Source organism: Tripterygium wilfordii, chromosome 4, assembly GCF_013401445.1.
Source record: "Tripterygium wilfordii isolate XIE 37 chromosome 4, ASM1340144v1, whole genome shotgun sequence".
NCBI classification, from domain to species: domain Eukaryota; kingdom Viridiplantae; phylum Streptophyta; class Magnoliopsida; order Celastrales; family Celastraceae; genus Tripterygium; species Tripterygium wilfordii.
Window position 1 is genome coordinate 8107663 of NC_052235.1, and position 20747 is coordinate 8128409.

A 20747-nucleotide genomic window follows, 5' to 3' on the forward strand; every position below is an offset into this window, starting at 1 on the left:
TAGCCTATATATTAAGATCAAAAGAACAAATATAACTTTGTACCATATGGAGAGCAACTTTTCTCTTCTACCCATTCCAAGGGACGTCTTGGGGTCATGTTCACTTCTACATCTTTTTCTTCATGTCTCCTAGAACCACTAAAGTGCTGCTGTGTTTATGGTGTGAAGAGGTTGAGTTGGGTGGATATGGTTGAAGTAGTCACTTTTCTCAATACAAAAACACCAATTAGACCATTGTCGATGTTATCAAGTACTCCAGTTTGGTTTCTCTTTCACTTCATTCACGGGAGACCTACCAAATCTGCGCATTTTTATAAGTCATGGTCACATGGGAACCTTCAACCATAAAGTTTGATAGATTGTCTAACTTTAGGTATAGATGTATAGTTGTCCGTGTCTTCTCAACTCTCCTCCAACTACACCATCAACATTATTAAAGGGAACAAGTTGAGTTTCTTCAAAAAATTTTGGACCACTAGACCAATCCATTGCATGAACCCACCTCGAGTTTCCTACTCAAAAAAACAAAAAAAAAAAATGCCAAAAAATTAGAAACTCAGGTTTGATATATATATATATATCACTTACTTCAATATTCAACCGTGAAGGCTTACCAAGCCAATTACACAAGAGATCTTGACCTTATATGCATAGATAAGGACCCTAATTCCTTCATCAAGTAGTGTGGATATTCGATTGATTGGGTCTCGAATAGGTTTGTTTGGCCTTAGTGGATTTTTTTTTCTATAATAGGAAGAGTGATTTTTTTTTCTTCAATTTGGGTTTTGCACGTAAAATTTGTCTCCTTTATTTGTTTTTGTGCTTATTGGTTTTATTGCTTTGGCGTATATTGTTGGTGCATTAGCAATTGTTGGATTGTAGGTAACCCCTACATACTTTCAAAGATCAATCGATCCCATCTTTTTAGTTTAATTTTAATTTTCATTGAATATTTTAATAGTCAAATATCATGTATATATGGCACTAATATTAACCAAAAAAGGGATCATCAATTTTGATTTTTTCTTCTTTTCTTAAATCAAACTTTAAAATGATTTATCTCTTAAAATATATAATAGATTTTAAACAAAATCTAAATCAACGTGAAAAACTCTTTCAAACAATATCACTCATCGATATATTGTGAGATGAAAAAAATCACACATAAAAAATTAATTTATCTGCACTGCATATGAGTTTATTTGCATTGCATATAATTTATCTTCAATATACTGAATTTATCTACATTGCAACAAATTTATATACATCATGCATATAATTTATTTACATTGCATATAATTTATCTACACTGTATATAAATTTGATTTATCTGAACTGCACATAAATTTGATTTATCTGTACTAATAGACAATAGACACACTGACATTAGAAACACTATGCTAACTTTGAGCCTATATTTGATCTTTAAAATCTTCGAATATTTAAGTAAATATTAGACACAATTATATGAGTTTTTGAATCTTCTTTCTAACGCCAAAAAAATCGTCTCAATCGGGGCTTAAATGAGTAAGTTATGGCTTTTTGAATACATTAACGTCGAATACACTGATGTCAAAAATACAGCTCCTTGTGCAACCTTTGAGACTCGATTTGATCTTTAAAATATTTGAATCTCTAAAAATGTATTAGATACAATTTTATGGGTGTTTTAGTCTTCCAATGCCACAAAAATCATAACAATCGGAGATGAACTGGTGAGTTATGGTTGTCCGAACATACTGACATCGAACACACTGATGTCAAAAATACAGCTCCGATGCACAAGCTTTGATGTCAAATTGGTATTATGTACAAATTTATGGGTTTTTGAGTACTCTTTGTAACGCTATAAAAATCGTCTCAATCGGAACTCAAGTGAGCGTGTTATGGCTATCCAATCACATTTATGTTAGAAAAAATATTTAATTATTAAAATTTAGAAGTAAAACAAGGGTTGAGAGTAGTATGGTCAATAAAAAAGTTATTTTAAATAGTTTGTCCTTAATGGAATAAATCTTATCACTTATGGATCTTATGAGTTGGAAAAAATTAGAAAATACCTATTAGAATAAAAGTTTGATTTGAGCGGCTTAGTGTTAATTAACCTATTTCTTATATTCAAATATAATTACGCCTGTATACATAAGTACCTACTTAAAGAGTCATGTATATATCCCAGAAAAAGAAGAAGAAAATAGGCATGTATTAATGTATATATTACCGAATCCTATATATATGCTAAGCATATATCCTCAAGACATATGTGCAAAGCAGCCTACATGCAAAAGAACAAAAGTTTGACCTTGTTTCTTGTACCTCGCCCTTTCTAAGGGCAATGGGAATATATCCAAAAAAAATGTACCTCGCCCTTTCTAAGAGCAATTGGAATATAGAGAATCAAACTCGACACCGTACGTCTCAACCACACCATCTCCAGCTAGTTCGCCCAAGTCACTAAGGCAACCCATGGAGATCTTGAGTCTTGATCTTAAAAAAATGTTAACATATATAAATAATTTCAGTTCCTAACCATCAACAACGCATTTTTTTTGGAGGACAACATTTCAGAGTAACTCTGTAGTTAAGTGTGCTTCTGCGAGAGCACTATTGGGATGAGTGACCTCTTGGGAAGGCAAAACCGTGCGGGCCCGATATATCTACGGAAACCGGATAACCCAAAGCGAATAATATTGCTGATGTGTAATTGTGTATATGGGCTGAAATTTCTAATAACCTATTGGGCCTTCGGATGTCCTTATGGACAGACCACCCATAGTGAGATATACTTGTAGGGCCTTTTGAATGTTCAATATACCCACAAGTAATCTTAACTCGTACAGTCCACTTGGTTGGTCAGGTATAACCTAGCCCACAAGTGCGGAGAGTACATATATAGATAATTTCAGTTTCTAACCATCAACAATGCGTTTTACTGGAGAACAACATCTCATAGTAAGTCTGCAGTTAAGCGTGCTTCTGCGAGAGCATTATTGCAATGGAAGTCTTCCTGAGAAGGCAAAGTCGTGCGGGCTCGATGTATCCACGGGAACTAGACAACCCAAAACGTGCAATATTGCTAATATGTATATGGGTTGGAATTTCTAATAAACACTGACAACTAAGATCAACACAGAGAAGATAATGATATGCTCTAACAAATCGCTTTGTCTAGTTTGGTCCAACCCATACTAGTCTACACGGCTTTGATTATACGAAAATGATACTACATATGCAAAAGAGTAAAGGGTTTTTACCCATAAGGACGAAAACTAAAAGTTGTAGTCCAACAAGGACAACCTAAAACAAACTTTAGAAGAGAATGATACAACCTACCAAAATACCTTCCCTCCTTATTCCTGCTTCTTCCTTGCACCATCATATTGGAAGTTGGCAATCCAACCATTGTTTTCGACCAATGAACTACCGGAATGAAGCTATAGGTTAGCCCGATCAAAACCCAGTCATCACCAACAATTGATTATCACTTGAGTCATCGGAAGAAGTTCATGAAATCACAACCATCGTTTGAAAAAGAGCTAAATCTAGCCAATATGGCCAACGCCGACGACCATCAACACCCCCCAATCAATTTCATGAACCAATGCGCATCACCTTTGAGGTTTTGTTGCTTTTTCGAACTCTTTTTTTCCTTCTAAAATCGAATCTGAATCTGAAGATATTATATCTGTTTCAGATCTATTTCAGATCTGTTCTGATATGTTATCTGTTTCTGAATTTGAAACAAATAATATTTCATTGACATATATCAAATTAATCAAAACTGATAATAAATCACCTGTAGTCTGCAGATCTCAAATCAGAACAAAAAAATCACTAAAATCACCACAAAAACTGTCGAAAATAATGATGTGATGACAGATCGAAGGAAAACAATAAATCTACAAGTCCCGTGGTGAGTATGAGTAGATCTAGCTAGAATACAATAAAAATCGGGATGAAAAATCACTAACAAAATGTCATAGTACTTTCGAATAAGCCATGAGGGGCGGAGACGAAGCTTCCGCAGAGGTCAGAGTTGAATCATGTGCCATGGTTTAGGATGAAGATAATGATATTTTAAACAATAAAACCATATATTTTTAACTTTTATCCTTTTCGAAATATTAGTTCAAACTGCATGAACTTTATGGAATAAGACTTTTAAGAGTGTCATTCTTGGAACAAAACTCTTCAAATGAGTGACTAATATTTAATTTTGCCTAGAGTGAAAGACTATATAAAGAGGGTGATTATACACAAGTGAGAGCCAGACACAATAAATGGTCATATGTATATATATGATAACATGCATGGCCCACAAAGCACTAAATCCCCCCAACATTAGCATAAAGCAAGAGCTGGACATAGACAACATTGCTTTTCATAAAGCTAAAGGATTGGTATGACTCATACTTATCATAATTAATACCAACTATACAAAAAACATGCACCCTTTGAATCAATACACACACCATATTGTGGCCCTTCCATGTCATCATTTGATAAGATATATTCAATAGTCTTGATACGGTGTACCAAATCAATTAAATAGTGTCGAGAAAAAAATAATAAATATTGATTTATAATTCAAATTTCAGATCATTCCCAATTATATATAAATTTGCACAATCCTATTGGTTTTGGTAAATCACATTACCAAATCATTTAATTTTTTTTTCTCATCAATCACTAGGCCCCGCACCCCCATTGGCTCTTATGATTCCTCCCACATGGTCTGCCACCACACCCGATAATGATCATGTTGCGCTGCTTTTTTTTTCTTCTACATCTACATTTATATGTCTAGAGAAGTCACATATGATATGTAGTTCAAAGCTTGGTGATAAAAAAAAATGGAGAAGAGCAAGTCATTCCCTCAATACTCATCGTCTTTCGACTGCGATTTCGGGACGAATCCGTATAGCTTTAACGGGCCATATGAAAAGGGGAATGGATTTGCCACATCAAGTGATCCTGAGCTTAAGAGGAAGAAGAGGATTGCGTCTTATAATGTTTTCACCATGGAAGGTAAGCTGAAATCAAGTGTCAGGAACAGCTTCAAGTGGATCAAGAGCAAGTTCATGAGTACTGATGATGTTCGTTATGGTGTGTGATTTCTTTTCTTTTCTTTTCTTTGCTTAAGCAAGTTTGATCAGCTTTGTGTGGAACTACATATGCTGTGTAACTAATGAAGGGAGCTGTGTATGATCTACTACAACTGGATTTCCATGAACAAGAAGAACCATAATTGAATAATGTAATAGAGGCATGTTCATGAGCACTTGTTGTCTAATAGAGGCATGTTCCTAACAACTTGCATAAGGTATAAGGTTCGATTTCCATTGCTGCAAGACACTGATATTTTCATCCCATAAACCTATATATCTTTGAGCTTCCCAAGGGGGGCTTCTTTCTTCTTCTTCTCTTTGTTGAGGACTTGAGGCTTTATGTATAAACAAAATACCTAGCTGACATAATCCCTGTGGTAGGGGTGTAGACCCGAATGGGGGTGCCGGCAGTGTCCTACTGCAACAGGCAGTAAAATTATTGGCCGTTAGATATGCTTTTTAACATCAAAAACATTATGGGTTCCACACTTGAAAACATATATAAGGGTTGCAGTGGAAACTACAAGGATTGTCTGCAGTTTCCACTACAAGTATCCTTAACTCGGTGTGCACCAGTTTCACTTACTCGGCGACCCACCCTGGTCCGCAGCTTTTCTGCCAACTTTAATACTCTAGATTTGCTGTAGGACAAGAACCAATTCTGTTGCAGTGTAAAAAGAGAAACAGTACTTGTGCACAAGACATTCACTCTATTAACCACTTTTAATAAACATGATTGACCCAATTCTAGATCATCTTCTGGAATTGTGTATCTGTCAAAACTGAGTGACTTTTCGTCGGAATTGTTATAGTTTAGTGGGCGGGATTAGGAACATGCAATATGTATACGGATTTTATGCCAACATAATATATGGAGAGACTGATTGTTATCAAGAATTGAATTTGTGACTTCTAAATGACGCCCCTACAACTCTGTCATTGATCCACATGTTCATTTGTAATTTTGTTGCAATGTGTGAATGAATTCTTTTTACAAGCACAACTGAATTCATACTTATCTATTTAGCTATGACTCCCTTTAGTAAAACCCTATTTAGTTCACTCTCTCTCATTGTAAGTGTAAATGATAAATAGAAACCAATCAATTGATTGATGATGAACCAAACACCATGTCTAAAGAGGAATTGAACCAAGCACAAGGTACTCCTTTAATTCTCTTGCTTGCATTTCTTTAATTTTGTGAACATTATTTTATTTTGTCATGTTAACTTGTAATTGTTATGAACAAAAATCGTTATCCATCTTAATCAGCGTTATGACGAATCAACAACATGTATTTGCTGATCATCATTAATTTATCATTTATCTCGTCATAATTAATATCGATTTCTAGTACCCCGAGGCGTGGCTTGTGGAGCTCGAAACTCTAAAGCACTCATCTACGGGCGAATAATTAATTTATGTCCTCAACATTATACCCTCATGTCGACGACATCGAGCCCCATGCCTACAATACCAAACCCCCATCTTCTCAAGTATAGCCATACAATCACCTCTGCTTCGACCCCCCTGAACCTGTTTAGACCCGAAGTCATTAATTTACCTAGTCAGTACTCTTTAAAGCGTGCGTCCTATCAATCACCTCGTAATTTTCTCAAGACACACTACTTATGACAATAAATTCGAAACAACTAACCATACACTTAGAAAAGACCAAATCCAAAATATTTACTCTGACACATGCATAAAGTCTTCTGAACCTAGTCAATTCTCAAGATCCTCCACTATAAAAGGAGGCATTCGACATCGAGATTGATTAGACTGAATATTACACTTTTATTTGAGAGAAAACGCGTGACTTACTTGATCGTCGGAGCTTCCTTGGCCGAAACCCCTCCGGTCAAAGAATCTCTAACGCTTTTTATGGGTTTTGCAGGATTGTCGGTGGCCTCAATATCAAATCTTTTTTTTTTTTTTTTGAGAAAAAAACAACTTCATTAAGAAGAAACAGAAATACAATCAATAGCCAATACCGACCCTATGAAGTGCGGAGGATCTCCGACCCATTGTCTAGTCCCGAAACTCAAGGCCTGTTTGGCTAAAATATCAGCTGCGCGATTTGCATCACGCTTGACATGATGAGGGAGCACATTACAGAATAAAGGAAACAATTCCTTGGCCCTACTAATACATAAACCAGATTCAGATAGATCACTAACTTGGCTATTTAAGCCTGAAATGGCTAGCAAAGAGTCACCCTCCAGGATGATAGACTGGTAGTTGAAGTCCTGCGCAAGAATGAGAGCTTCCTTGGCAGCTAGACATTCCGCGAAAAGGGGGTTTGAAGGACCTGCTATACACTTGGAACGAGAGACAATATGAGATCCAGACTCATCCCTTGCTATTAGGCCCACGCCTATCTTGGAATCCTTAAGAGCTGCGTCAAAATTAATTTTTATAAATGAATGAGGGGGTGAACTCCAAATCTTTGATTGTGGAAAATTTCCCCTTTAGTACTCAAATTTTTTATTTTTTTCAAGTTTGTCATACCTTTCACTTGTATAAGATGTTTGGAGAGAGTGGGAAAATCTAAATATCTAGAGATCTACAAAGAAAAAAGGGCACCGACAAGCACTTAACTGTGAGAAATTTCACATAGAGGATACAATAAAAATCTTTCTAAAAGTGATCAAATACATACAACAATGTGAATTCATGCTTATTATTATACTTCTTATTTGCTCATGGGGTTTAGGGTTTAACGAGTCCGTCTTATGAGCTATCACGCACTCATGAGTTTATCTAGTGTGCAATCCAAGAATGATAACTACCAATTATATGTAATAATAGTAATAAAAAAAAGACGAATTCGTGACAATTATGTCACATTGTTGTGCAATACCTATTGGATGAACATTAATCATGAAATAAGCCAACGTAATGATTATGGCGTGCATTTCGAGTTAATTATTATGATGGAGTACATTGTACAAATGAATAAAGGGTTTTTTTTACTTTTCTTTTAGCAGTTACTATATGATTATATTATTAATAATTTTAGAAAGGAGGAATCAAACGTTGGATTGACCACCACCAATCCATGCCTCAATACTTGTATGCTAGTGTGAATAATGATTTATGATTCCTCCCAAAAAGCCAAAAATAAAAAATAAAAAATCCTTTCTGCATATGATGATTCAATGTGCAACTTTCTTTCTCTATGCTTCTTATTCATACAAAAAAAAAAAAAAAAATCAGAAAGACAAGAAGTCAAAACTTGATTTTCACCTTGACATTAGGCAAACCAATGCCTGAAAACTAACAGAGGAAAAATATAACATGTTCATACAGTAACCAGGGCTGTGCTTATCAAGGCCAATGGTATAAATTAGCATAATATCACTCATGTGAGATCTGGGTATATGCTCTTGATCTCTTTGAAAAAACATATCCGCATAAATATTGAACAAAAACCCAAGAAGAGCAGCAAATCATATATTGGTAAAACTAAGAAGGAATGGTTTTGGCTAAATATTGTAATCTCATGAGGCCTGGTCATTCTAATGGATAGAGAGTTGTGTATACTTCCTTTGGTTCAATTCTCTGAATTCTCTTGTGGATACAGACCTGTTCACTTGACTCAATCTGCGCACGTCCTCATCTTCCATTTTGTACTTGTTGGACTGGGTCTTAGAAGGAGGCAATGGTGGCAATTTATGGAAACTTTTTCTAGCATTATTAGTATGGCCCTGGGTTCCTGGGGGAAGGCGCTTTTGCTGGGAGGATGCGATAGGGGAGAGCAAGAAAGGCAGGTTTTCATTCGGACCTGGCTTTGTGCTGGATGAGGTACTACTGGTACTGGTTCGTGGTTCTTGGCTCTGGATGTTTGATTCAACCCTCTTTTCCGGATCCTGCAATAACATGTACTAGAGTCAATGGACAACCCTCATCATCGTTTGAACTCCAGTATTTTGCATTGTCATGAAGTCAGTTGCAATGCACAATCTACCCTACTTTGTTATGGCAACAGTTTCAATTGACCGAAAAAATTAGTGACAATCTGGCATCTGCATTAGCTATATATATATAGTCAGGGACAAGCTACTGTTCTTGCGACTGGATGGCATGCACCACAGTTGTTGAACAGGCATCAATGTATTGTTGTAATGTTATTTTATTATGCACGGAATTGACCAATTATTGTGAAATGTGGTAGAAAAAAATCTTGAGAACAGTGTCTAAAGGCGAAACTTTTACCTCTTTAGGAGACACATGATCTTCTTTTGGTTTCTCAATTGCTATGTCTTTTATCCTCCGTTCACGATGTGTTTGAGACCGTTGCTTCATTCTGGTGTTCTTGTGCCTGACAAAAAAAGCATGATATTCAGATATTTACAATCAATAACAAGTAAATGATCCAGAAACAGAACTAGTTACATCAATAAAACAAAGGTGAATAAAACTAATAGAAATGTTATTAAGTTGCAGCCTTTAGGAAGTGATGTCCAAAAATGATGCACCTGCTACACATGGTATAGATCACATGGATGTTAAGTAGATTCAGTTTTGCACTGTACTAATGACCAATTGATGAATGCAGTAATGGAACTTGATCCAGTAAGGCAGTAACATCTATTTTTAACTGAAACATTTAGATCCCTAATGCTCTTTCTGACGAGATTTCTTAATGGGGACGTTAGTTTTGCATTTCTTGGTATTTATCATGAGTACAGGCGCAAGTATGAATCAAACACATCAGAAACTCAGTAGGACAACAAAACCACAAAAAATGACTAGATGGTGAAACTGAATTTTGAATTCAAATTATAGCAAGAAAAGTTATCTTTTCGCCCCGTCTTTTTTGAGAATTCTCATAAGCCAATCCATGAAATAATAAAACAGATAAATTTGTCTGCATTATATTTCCGCAATCAACATTGAACGTTTGTAACACTAATGGGAGATTAAGCATATAGCTGTAACAATAATAGGAGATAATTCACGTCTTTGTCGCTCACTAATGAATTGATTCCTCATTTTTACTGGAAATAGAGCGTCTAAACATTATTATATTATTCACATGCATTAGGTGCTTTACATCCATAAGAGGTCCAGGTCAATCAATGATGTGTGTGCAAACATAAAATGCTTTCAGCACCTTAATATGGACGCTGATTGACTGGGTTGTAAATTTTGCTAATAGAAATTGGTACAACCGGCAAGGAGAACTTACTTCCTTCGTTCACTAGCTTGAGGCAGCTCATCCTCCTCTTGGTAGATAACAGGTAAACCTGAAAGGTCACATGCCAAAGGGCTTGTGTGAAAGAACTGCAAGACAAAGATACTTCAAGCATCAGTTCAAGAAATGCCCTGCATTTAATTAATTCCTTGCAGAATGAATCTCACTCTGCTCATCACAAATGATGCAGCTTTTAGAGACATTCCACATCTGCTATGTAGAAAAAAACTTGAAATTGTGTTAAACACAAAGCTAACCATTCTAGTACCTTAGAGACTGGATCGACTCAGATATTTTGACACTTATAATTCAGAATAGTTCATACAAGGTGTCTTTCGTGTTCATAACATGTATGCATTCACGAGATTACATGCTAAGCAAAATAAAACACAAAAGTAAAATAATTGAATAAACAGTTTTTTTTTTAAAGAAAAATAAAATACTTAAGTTATGGAAATCAAACAAAATGCTAGTTTGGCTTACTTTAGCAAACTTTTACACTTAGAGACCTTTAGACAGAAGATACAAAATTAGACAACAGCTTACAGAAATAATCTTTCATGACTTATAAATGCTACTTTTAAACACATTATTTCTTTAATAAACTCCACATGCATATTGAAAACAAACAATACACATATATTGCTTGCTACATACAGATTGAACACATTCATAAAATCAACAATTTTCTACATTTTAAAACAAATTTCATAGACATTACACAGTTATGGTATTGAAAACAAACTAACATTACAAAGTTGTACTTACTTCGTTCTGAAGGGCTGAAGATGCACTACCACGATATGTTGGATCCAAAGCAAGAAGTGTGCTCAAAAGACCACGAGAAGATTCAGGGAAATCTCTGAAAGCTTGGAAAAGACTTGGTTTGTAAGATTGGGGAGGTCGGAAGGTTGTTGACAACCTCAACTTTTTCCAATATTCCCCTGAGGGAGTTCCACATAGCTTAAAAATCCTGTGAAGTTGCTCAACCTGAATTTATAAGCAATATGATGTAAAATTTTCTACTAACAGCAAGACTGTCCCAGCATTTATAATTATTGGATGATCTTCTATTGGCACTACAATTGAAATGACATACCTCAGTTCTGCCAGGCATAATTGGCCTCCCCACAAACAACTCTGCCAAGAGGCATCCAACACTCCAAAGATCAATACCAACTCCATAATCTGTAGAACCCAACAATAGCTCAGGTGCTCGATACCAAAGTGTCACAACACGACTTGTGAGAGGACGCTTGGGGTTTGGAGAATAATAATTAGCAAGCCCAAAATCTCCAATCTTTAGGATCCCATTTTTATCAATCAAAAGATTAGATCCTTTAATATCTCGATGTAATATTCCCCTTTCATGGCAATGCTGTAGTCCTGAGAGCAGTTGATGCATGTAACATTTGACCTGCATTAATCAAGCTGACAAGTGTCAAAGAGCACTTCAAATTAATTATAGAAAAAAATAAAAGGGACAAAAATAACAAAAAAATAACTCAAAAGACCAAAGGATCAAAGTAAGAGATAATCAGCCTGTGGTTCAGTTAGTCCTCCTTCAGGGCGAGAAATGATTCTTGCTAAATCTGACTGCATGAAATCAAAAACGAGATAAAGACTATACTGCATTCTCGATGTGGCCAACCCTTCAAGCTTTAGGACATTGGGATGATCCAGCTTCTGCAATATCATAATCTCCCGTGCCATAAATTTCACACTCTCAGGTTCTGAGGTGTCAAAACGAACCTTCTTCAGGGCAACAATCTTTCCAGTGTCTCTGTCTCGAGCTTTATATACATTACTGTAAGTACCCTCGCCTACCTGAAACCATGTCATTAGACCCAATTTAGAAATCTGGTTTCTCTCTGCAAAGGTAATTCAGCCTACTTGGCACTGAACCTATTATCTGGTCAGTGACAAAGAGTAGTGAATTATTATATATATATTTGGAAATTTTATCATTTCCAGTGATTTGCCAAGGCTAGGATGTTGCTGAACACCTTACTCAAAATGAAACTAATACAATTCAATAAATTTGGTGGGCGCAGAACACAAAATCAGAAATGATTGGTTCATTTAATTTCTTCTCCTATTCAATCTCATCAACCAAAAGTGGGTGAACATTAATAGAATGCGAAAGTTTTCCTACATCAAAGTAGATACTTCTTGTGTGTTTCCAACCTCTCCAGAAGCCATTTCTTTAATCTCATCAAACTTTCTCTTTTAACCAATAAAAATCACTAAATTCGTATGCATACTAGTATTCTCCTCTCATCTTCACCATTTAAAGTTGTAAGAACTGAAAACTGTCGGCAAGAAATTGTATCAAACTGAATTCCCTATTTTGCTAAGCAATCAAAGCCAAGCAATCAGATTGTTAAGAAAAAACAAAACACCACCAACCTTATCAAGCTTGTCATAGTTCTCTGCACTCTTTGGGACCAAACCAGCCAAAACATCTCTGGGAATATTATCAGTCAGCCACTTTGGCCATCCATCCACAAATTCATCTTCACCAACAAGAAGTAAATCTCTCCGTGAATTGTTCCCGCGAGCATCAGCACCATCATCTCTTTTTACCACCCTATCAGTCAACTTACCTTCTCCACCACCATCACCACTACCAGACCCATCATCATCCTCCACTTCCACTGGTGGCTCTGGGCGGTGTATCCTGCCAGATTGCCTCTGACCAGTGGATCTTCTATGAGCTGCAAAACCCTCTCTCCTACCCACATACCCATTTTGCTTTTTCAGCCTATCCAAAACCCTAGGAGGTGTATTCATTGAAGGCTTTCCCTGAGTACAACCCATTGCTTTCTGGGTCTGGTTTGGTGTCAATTTTGGAGAAATTATTTGAAGTGATTGGGTGGTTTGTTTTTTCATGAGAAAACATTAAGAATAAGCCATGAACAAGAAGAAGGAGGAAAAGGAAAGGAGACACTTGGTGCTTGATATGATAGCCGGCCAAGGACGGCAGTTTTGGATTCATGCTGTGTGGTAGAGATGCTACTGAGGATTTGCTGTTCCGCTTCGTCTCTCTTTGCTTCTTCCGCCAAAGAAGAGGAGAGTAGCTGGTCAATGAGATATTAACACGTCACAGGTATTGCCACGTCATCATCTGGAAGAGGTGGGTCCTACTAATGAGTTGGGTGGTATATTCTGCATCTGCCTAATATGTTCTTGCTTGCATTTAATCCCCAAGAAAACCCTCTCTCAGCAACAAAACCCTCTGCCAAATCTGTGAAAATCAAGAAAAACCCTAATCGCAAGAACTGTATTGTGGGTATTCTTTCTCTTCTCCTCCTCTATCAGTATCTGCTTTCAATGTTTCAGGTATGCTTTCTATTCTTGGTAATTGTACTCTGTGTGTTGAGAGAGGTTTCGTTTCCTTTTCTATTTGAAGATTGAGAATGGTGTGAACCTGGATTCTGCTTGCTTTTGGTTGTCTTTAGGGGATTTCGTGGTATTCTCCTTTTCTTTGTTTATTTTTTGGGTTGAAATGAAATTTCAGTGATATACGAGTTTGGCTTAGCTTGACAAAGTATCGAAACTGCAAAAAATTCCTCTTCTATCAAGTTCATTTTCCTTCTCAAACTCCATAGATAACGTGGGATCTGAAACTTTTTTTGGTCTTGATAAAAACTAAAAATGACTCAAATTGTTAGAATCTATCTTGCTAAGGAAAATCTGATTGAAGTCCCATACGTTGGTCTTTTTCAGTTTCATAGTTCATACCCAATAAACATGTTTCTGGCTATTTTTATCATTTGGGTTCTATGGTTCTGGTGTAGTGTACGGCTCTGATTCTAAGCATGGTGGACTAGCCAAATAACTGACTGGTCACACATTAGAGCTTAGTTACTTGTTAGTCTGTAAAAGGTAGATTTTCTTTTTATGTAGATTGCTGATAAGTATCTCAGAAGTGCTTATGTTAGCAATTTATGGCATGATTGCTTCAAATGATAATCTATATGATGGGAGGGCCTAACACTGGTTATGCTAGAAGATTGATATGTTTTAATCGTTCGTTGGTTATACCTAAGCATTGACCAGGAAACCTCTTATCATCCCAAGAAGCAGTGGAAATTGAGTTGGGAAAGAACTGAGCGAAATAAAATTATTGTGTAATATTAGTGACATTTTACCTTATCTGCTTCATGATTCCCCGGTTAAGCCTTGGGTTAAGCTCATAAAATTGCCTTGCTAAAGTCAGTACAATGCGCTTGTCTTTGTTCTGCTGCTGCAGTGAACTCGGTTTATTGAAATGTGTCAATATCAACCATGGGAAGATGATTCCCCTTTGGATGAAGATTATGCACAAAACAATACAAATGATACAGACCATGTCGATCCGAGATTGGAAATTCGGCTGGCAATGTTGGAAGCACGAATTTCGAGGGTCGAGATGAATATGGAAAGGCTCGAGGCAAGGATGTTGCGCCTGCAAAGAGGAATCCATGTTGTCTGTGTGATGCTTTTGGTTACTCTTACTTATGCTATTTGCAAATAAAGTGTTGAGATGTTAAAACACGGTAGATATTCGCCCTTACATATGATGAAATCCATTCAATCCACAATTTTCGGGAACAAGGTAATGAAGATCCTGTTTAATCTAGTGCTCGATTCTGCTATTCCTGATCTGAAATACATGTACAGTGATGGTTGAGAAATCTACAGTTGATGGAGCACATTAGTACCAAAAATTTTCCGAATCTTGGCGCTCATGGTCATGGGCCCTTAATTCGCATTTTTTGTTACTAGCCCTTTAACTTGTATTTTATCAGCTCTCTTTCTTGAAGGATCATGTTGATCCACACATCAGATTTTCTGTGAGGCTGAATTAATGCGACTAATGCCTTGATGATGGAGAAGGGAGAAGAGGGGCATGGCTTTTATCACTGACTTCATCAAGTATGTTGTTATACCACCTGAAAATGGATTATATAGCTATTTGGGTTTGTTGTGAAATCATGAGTTTTGATGATAGTGATACGTTCATTAATTCTTCCAAGTACGTTTTCTGTCGAGGATAGGCTGGTCCGCTCGGTTGAGAATCTACGGATGGCTTACCTGACTCCAAGAGTTTGCTTGCTAACAAGAATTGTAGTTCATTGAGTTCGATTTCTATTGAGAACAATATCTTTTTTTGTCACGCGCTGGACCTTAGGTAACTTGACATGAAAGGAGAGAAACTGAGATGCGACTCTAATACTAGGTAGTAATATACAATTCTCAAGTTGGCTTTTATATCTATTTCTATATTGACTATTTGTTTTTAATAAACTTGCACTCTTTGCAAAATCAAACGAGCCAAGACAATATGATATGCGACAAGCAATTGCTCAAGCAGAGTGAAATTCAAACAAATTACAAAAGAAGCTGTAGATGAACAAGTATTACAATTTCTTCAGAAAGTACTCATGAATTGAGGATCATACAAGATGCTCATTCGAGGTCTAGTATGCCGAAATTGGAAAGGAGGATCTTTACTTGATCGACAAAGTCCGAGCCTGTTGCATACTCTGTTAGCATTCCCACAGCAAAACCAAACATAGCCCATCTGCATAATGTCACAGCACAAGTACATAAACACACAAACGGTATGCTATCAAATAGTCATACCCAGTCTGCAAAATTATGAGTTATTCATGTTCAAGAAAAAAAATTCATACCACAGGAAATGAAATAATAGGTAAAAACAAGTGTAGCATACTGAACACTATCACTTCACATGAAATGTACAAGTATCCATGTCAGAACCATGTTTAGCTTTCTAAATCATTGCTGATAAATCACAACATTAAAAATTATAACAGAGGAATGAGTCCTTAAGAAGGCTTCAGCAGCCAAAAAGAAACGCGAAAATCTTTCAGAAACCAGCAGCCAAAAATTTTTGCAAGCGAAGTAAAAGATATTTCCACCATACACAGCGGCAGTTGTTGAAACTCCCTTTCTGGATCTTAGACCAAATCATGCAGCCTGATCTAACATGCTGAGTAAATTCCACAACTCACTGGGCAGTGATCTACAGATATGAGCTAGAAGTAGTGCTTAGATGCTAGGCAGATAAACCTCTAAATGGGAAGTAAACATATCTCTGGTATAAGGTAACCCTAATACACCCTTTGAATTTCAGTAACTAAAATGTGATTTTGGATGGGAGAGTGCTAAATTTCAATCCATCCCCATTTCAACAAGTATTGGTTTACTGAAAAAGCAAGATTTTTGGAATCCCTGACATGAATAATAAAATCCATAAGATTTGACGAAATCTCAGATATAATGAAGTGGTCCTTAAACGAGCGAGAGGCTGAGAATCCTCCAATACAAATGCTCAAATACCACAGAAGGAGATCATCAGTATCCAAGTTCATCAGAAACAAATAGATAAAGAATGCAGAAATACAAGAAAAAGAGCTCTTAACTGCGAGAGAGACTTGACATTTAAAAAGGCTAAGAGAAAATGTATTGAAAGGTCCCAAAAACAAGTAAGGTGGATGGGTGGATTGCTGCACTTAAGTGCTTCCATTGAAGTCAAGGCAATGAGTTATATCATTACATCTTCTACCATTTACATTGTAACAATGAATTAGGGGGAAAAAAAATATGTCGAGATTCTTTCTAAATGGTCAAATTTCAAATACTTGCAAGTGGAGCCTAAATTATCTTCTTTTTTTCCTAACCGAGAATGACGTTATACAAGCTCATTCTTTGAACATTCAATATGGGCTTAAACCCTAAACTGAAGCTATAACCGCGCGCATAGAAGTTTCCTAACTAATAACAAGGTAAGTTGGACCAAAATTCAGTGCGTGGCCACAAGGATATTGCTCCAAATTGACCTTAAGAGTTCATGCGATTTGAACCCAGATATATTCACCACTAGGCTATCATCCATGTGGTTATCTAAATACTCTTAATTGTCTATTAGTATTAGCCATTAGAATGTTCATACTAGCCCTTCCACTAGTAACCACAAAGTTCATACTTCCTATCATTGCCAAATGCCCAAATCCCAGAATCAATTTCATTATAAAGAATTCAAAATTATTACTGAACCTCAGAACAATTCAATCAAACACAACAATGAAACGAGTATATTACCTTCCATTGGCAATCTCGTTCTTGCCAATGAAGCCGAAGAACGGACCCTGATCTGCCTCCTCGAGTTTCTTCTGCTTAAAATAATCTTGTAGCTCCTTGGCCTTCTGCCTCTGAAATTCCATAGTAATCACCCTCGCATCCTCCAGCGCCACTGGAGCAGGCCGAGGAGGTGGCACCACCGGAGAAGAGGGGGGAGTGGGCTTCAAAAGAGAGGGCGCAGAGGGTTCTCTGAGAGAAGGAGGTGCAGGTCTCCTCATAGGACCCTCAGTTTGAGAGCTCCTAATTGTGAGAATATAAGACTTTGATGTAGAGAATCTGAAAGAAGAAGAAGAGAATGATGAAGAGGTGGTGGTGGTGGTGGTTGGTGTCGATGATGTCCGATTGGGGGTCTTAATGCAGGGAATTGGTGAAGCCACTGACATTTTTTTGCTCACAGTGTCCTCTCTGTCTGAGTCTATGGGAAATTGAAATTCTTTGGTTTTGGATTATGGGGTATTTATCAGGAACAGAGAAAAGAAGAAAACTGTGTGGATAAGACGTGGCCAAGTTTCTTCAAAACAGAGTGGCTTTTCCTTTCACAAGTTGCTTGTGCTGGCGCGATTCATGGCCTCAGCACAAAAACCAGACTGAATTTACACATAAGAACAAAATGACTTAAATGAGAAGAGGTTTGTTCCAATAAGTATATGTCAAAAAAATATTTAAAAATAAAGATAAAAATTACAAATTTATCGAAATGTCCTTCATATTTCTTCCTTCTTCTTCTCCCTTGCGCCGTAGAAGAAGGTTGTCGTTTGATCACTAAAGTGAAGCTCTATAACAGCTCGACCAAAAGCCCAATCATCACCACTGTTAATGATCAGTTGAGTCGTCGAAAAAACTTGGTGAAATCACGGACCATCATTTGGAAAATAGTTCGATCTGACCAACACAGGCGACCAACAACACCACCAATCAACTCCTCGCATCAAGGCGCATCCCTTTTGGAACATAATCTAGTAACATGAGTGAAACTGGTACTATTTTTGAATCTAATGATTCTATATCTCTTGGATCTACTGATATTATATCTGTTTTGGATCCTGTTGATATTATGTGTTTGGTTGCATTTTTGTTAATAGCATATAAGATGTTAAAATTGTTGGATAAATTATGTGCAGGAGTATTATGCATTAAAGTTGTCATTAATAGAAATAAATAGTAAAATCAATAATAAGAAACAATTTCTTAAATATTAATAATTACTTAAATAATTTTTATTGACAATGTAATTACAGAATTACTTAAATGAATTAGTTATAATGAAAAAAATTAAGTAAAGAGTTTTGCATAGAGGAGGACTAGTGGATGACGACGAGTCCGTTGGAGGAGGACGACTCGAGAAATTGATCAACGGTGATGAGTGGTGAGGATGAGAGACGTGAGAGAGATGTGGAGAAACAGATGAGAGAGGTGGAGAAGATGAGGGCATTATAGTCAATCCATTTAAAACCAAGGAGAAAATTGGAAAATGGTGTCAAAATGTCTCAAAATTGTTCAAAATGGAACAATTTCAAAATGAGCAATATATTGTGTCCAAAGTGTCTCAGTTTTTGAGTTCAAAAATTATTGTTTGGTTGTGCATAACAATATATTGTCAAACTACAATATATGGTGCAGCAAACGCATCCTATATCTATTTTGATGTGTTATCTGTTTTGAATGTACTGATATTATATATATATTTAAATGAAATTATTGTGTTTCAACCTTCATTATGGTGGCATTAACAAATGAAATTCTCTTGTTTCAAATTTCAAATAGATATAATGAAACATATATAATATCAACAAGTCGAAACATATGACAACAAATCTCATATTTGAATATATCATAAAAAGATTGAAAAAAAAACAACAAAACTCACCACAGAATATGTCGAAAACACTTATGTGATGACAATTGAGGGATGATAACAAAATCTACGAGCCCCATGATAAAATAAGTCATTTTAACTTTTTGTCGTTTATGGAATATTGTTTTCCATTCTTCTTTGATCAATGCTTTTTCTCTCTCTTCTTCTATCACTTGTGACATAGATCGTCGCTTATTCTTCTTCCTTGTCACTGAGATATGGACTTCTTCCACTTCCTTCGTTTGCAATAGAGACATATCTTCAAAGATTTGATTTAGAGAAGGAAAATGAAAAGGCATTGATCTATCTTCAATAGATGATGTTATATCTATTTTGTATTTGTTAATATTATATTTGTTTTGGATATGCTAAAAATATATCTGAAAAGGTGCATCACTTTTTTTCTTTTTATTTTATTTTTTGGATATATTATTTATTTTGGATATATTCAAATTTTATCTGTTTCTTCACAATATTATATGTTTCATCATACTTTCATCTATCTTAAATTTTCAAATAAATTATGTCTCAAACACATAACAAAATTAAACCAAATCAATCTTACATGCCTAAAAATTTACAAATAATATATATCATAAATAATTCAGAATTTTAAAAGATGTAATCTGTCATAATGAAAAATCATCTATTCATGGATACAATTATAAAATATAATAAAAAAATCATAAAAAATAAGATGATGGTATTACTATAATACTGAAATCATTTCCATTTAAGGTACCCAATACCAAAACCGTTTAAAAAACCATTTAAATTTTCAAAACCGGAACCGTTCTATAACCGTTTACCATCGGGTACCCGTTTACCATTTAACTTTTAAATTTTTTTTATTTTAAAATAAATGTATAATTCAATTTTTTTAAAAATAATATGACTTATCATGTTGTTATAGTTTGAATATATAATCTATAAATATATTATTTTATTTTATTTTATTTTATATGGTTGTTCATGTTAAAATTTAGCATCCTAATAATATATCTTTATATAGATGATTTATAATGTTATTCCTATAATTCACTTTTTTTATTAAACGGTTCGGGTACCCTAAACGCGGCATCAAAAACCAAACTCGACCTAAACCGTAACGGGTTTGAAAATCAAAATCAAAACCGTTTCCAAACCCTATAGGATCGGTTTTCGGGTTTTAAATGGATCGGATATCTTATGGATAGTTCTCGGATCGGTTTTTTTTGTCATCGCTTACAAGTCTTTCTATTGTGGTTTCTTAACTTCTCACACACATAATTTCCCTTCTCCATTGTAAAAATAAGAGATCTGCAAGAAACATATAATATATATTAGAAACAGATAATAAATAACAAACAGATAAGATATCGCCAGGTCAAAACCGATAATATCTCACGACATTGTGAATTGCAGCCGTCCGGCCATCGATCAAGGCCGTTGA

The 20747-nt window shown here is 35.8% G+C and overlaps 3 protein-coding genes and 1 long non-coding RNA gene across 4 annotated transcripts; 2 read left to right on the forward strand and 2 right to left on the reverse strand.

The window, feature by feature from the left end:
* Positions 1 to 4761: 4761 nt before the first annotated feature.
* On the forward strand, positions 4762 to 5376 carry LOC119997539. The gene has a single exon (XM_038844638.1). The coding sequence runs from the start codon at positions 4854 to 4856 to the stop codon at positions 5112 to 5114; it is 261 nt and encodes an 86-aa protein (XP_038700566.1). The 5' UTR covers positions 4762 to 4853; the 3' UTR covers positions 5115 to 5376.
* Positions 5377 to 8339: 2963 nt separating this feature from the next.
* LOC119997373 (probable serine/threonine-protein kinase At1g54610) lies at positions 8340 to 13378 on the reverse strand. The gene is made up of 7 exons (XM_038844330.1): positions 12718 to 13378; positions 11851 to 12135; positions 11408 to 11725; positions 11077 to 11298; positions 10303 to 10397; positions 9327 to 9432; positions 8340 to 8980 (listed from the first exon to the last, which is right to left on the reverse strand). Exons 1-7 carry the CDS (start codon positions 13198 to 13200, stop codon positions 8630 to 8632), a joined length of 1860 nt encoding a protein of 619 aa, XP_038700258.1. The 5' UTR covers positions 13201 to 13378; the 3' UTR covers positions 8340 to 8629.
* A 127-nt stretch (positions 13379 to 13505) lies between these two features.
* On the forward strand, positions 13506 to 15188 carry LOC119997375. Its single transcript, XR_005467996.1, has 2 exons — positions 13506 to 13650; positions 14564 to 15188. It is a non-coding gene; the product is annotated as an uncharacterized LOC119997375 (long non-coding RNA).
* A 427-nt stretch (positions 15189 to 15615) lies between these two features.
* Positions 15616 to 18009, reverse strand: LOC119997374 (light-harvesting complex-like protein OHP2, chloroplastic). Its single transcript, XM_038844331.1, has 2 exons — positions 17422 to 18009; positions 15616 to 15877 (listed from the first exon to the last, which is right to left on the reverse strand). The coding sequence occupies exons 1-2, from the start codon at positions 17841 to 17843 to the stop codon at positions 15763 to 15765; spliced, it is 537 nt and encodes a 178-aa protein (XP_038700259.1). The 5' UTR covers positions 17844 to 18009; the 3' UTR covers positions 15616 to 15762.
* Between the last annotated feature and the right edge of the window lie 2738 nt (positions 18010 to 20747).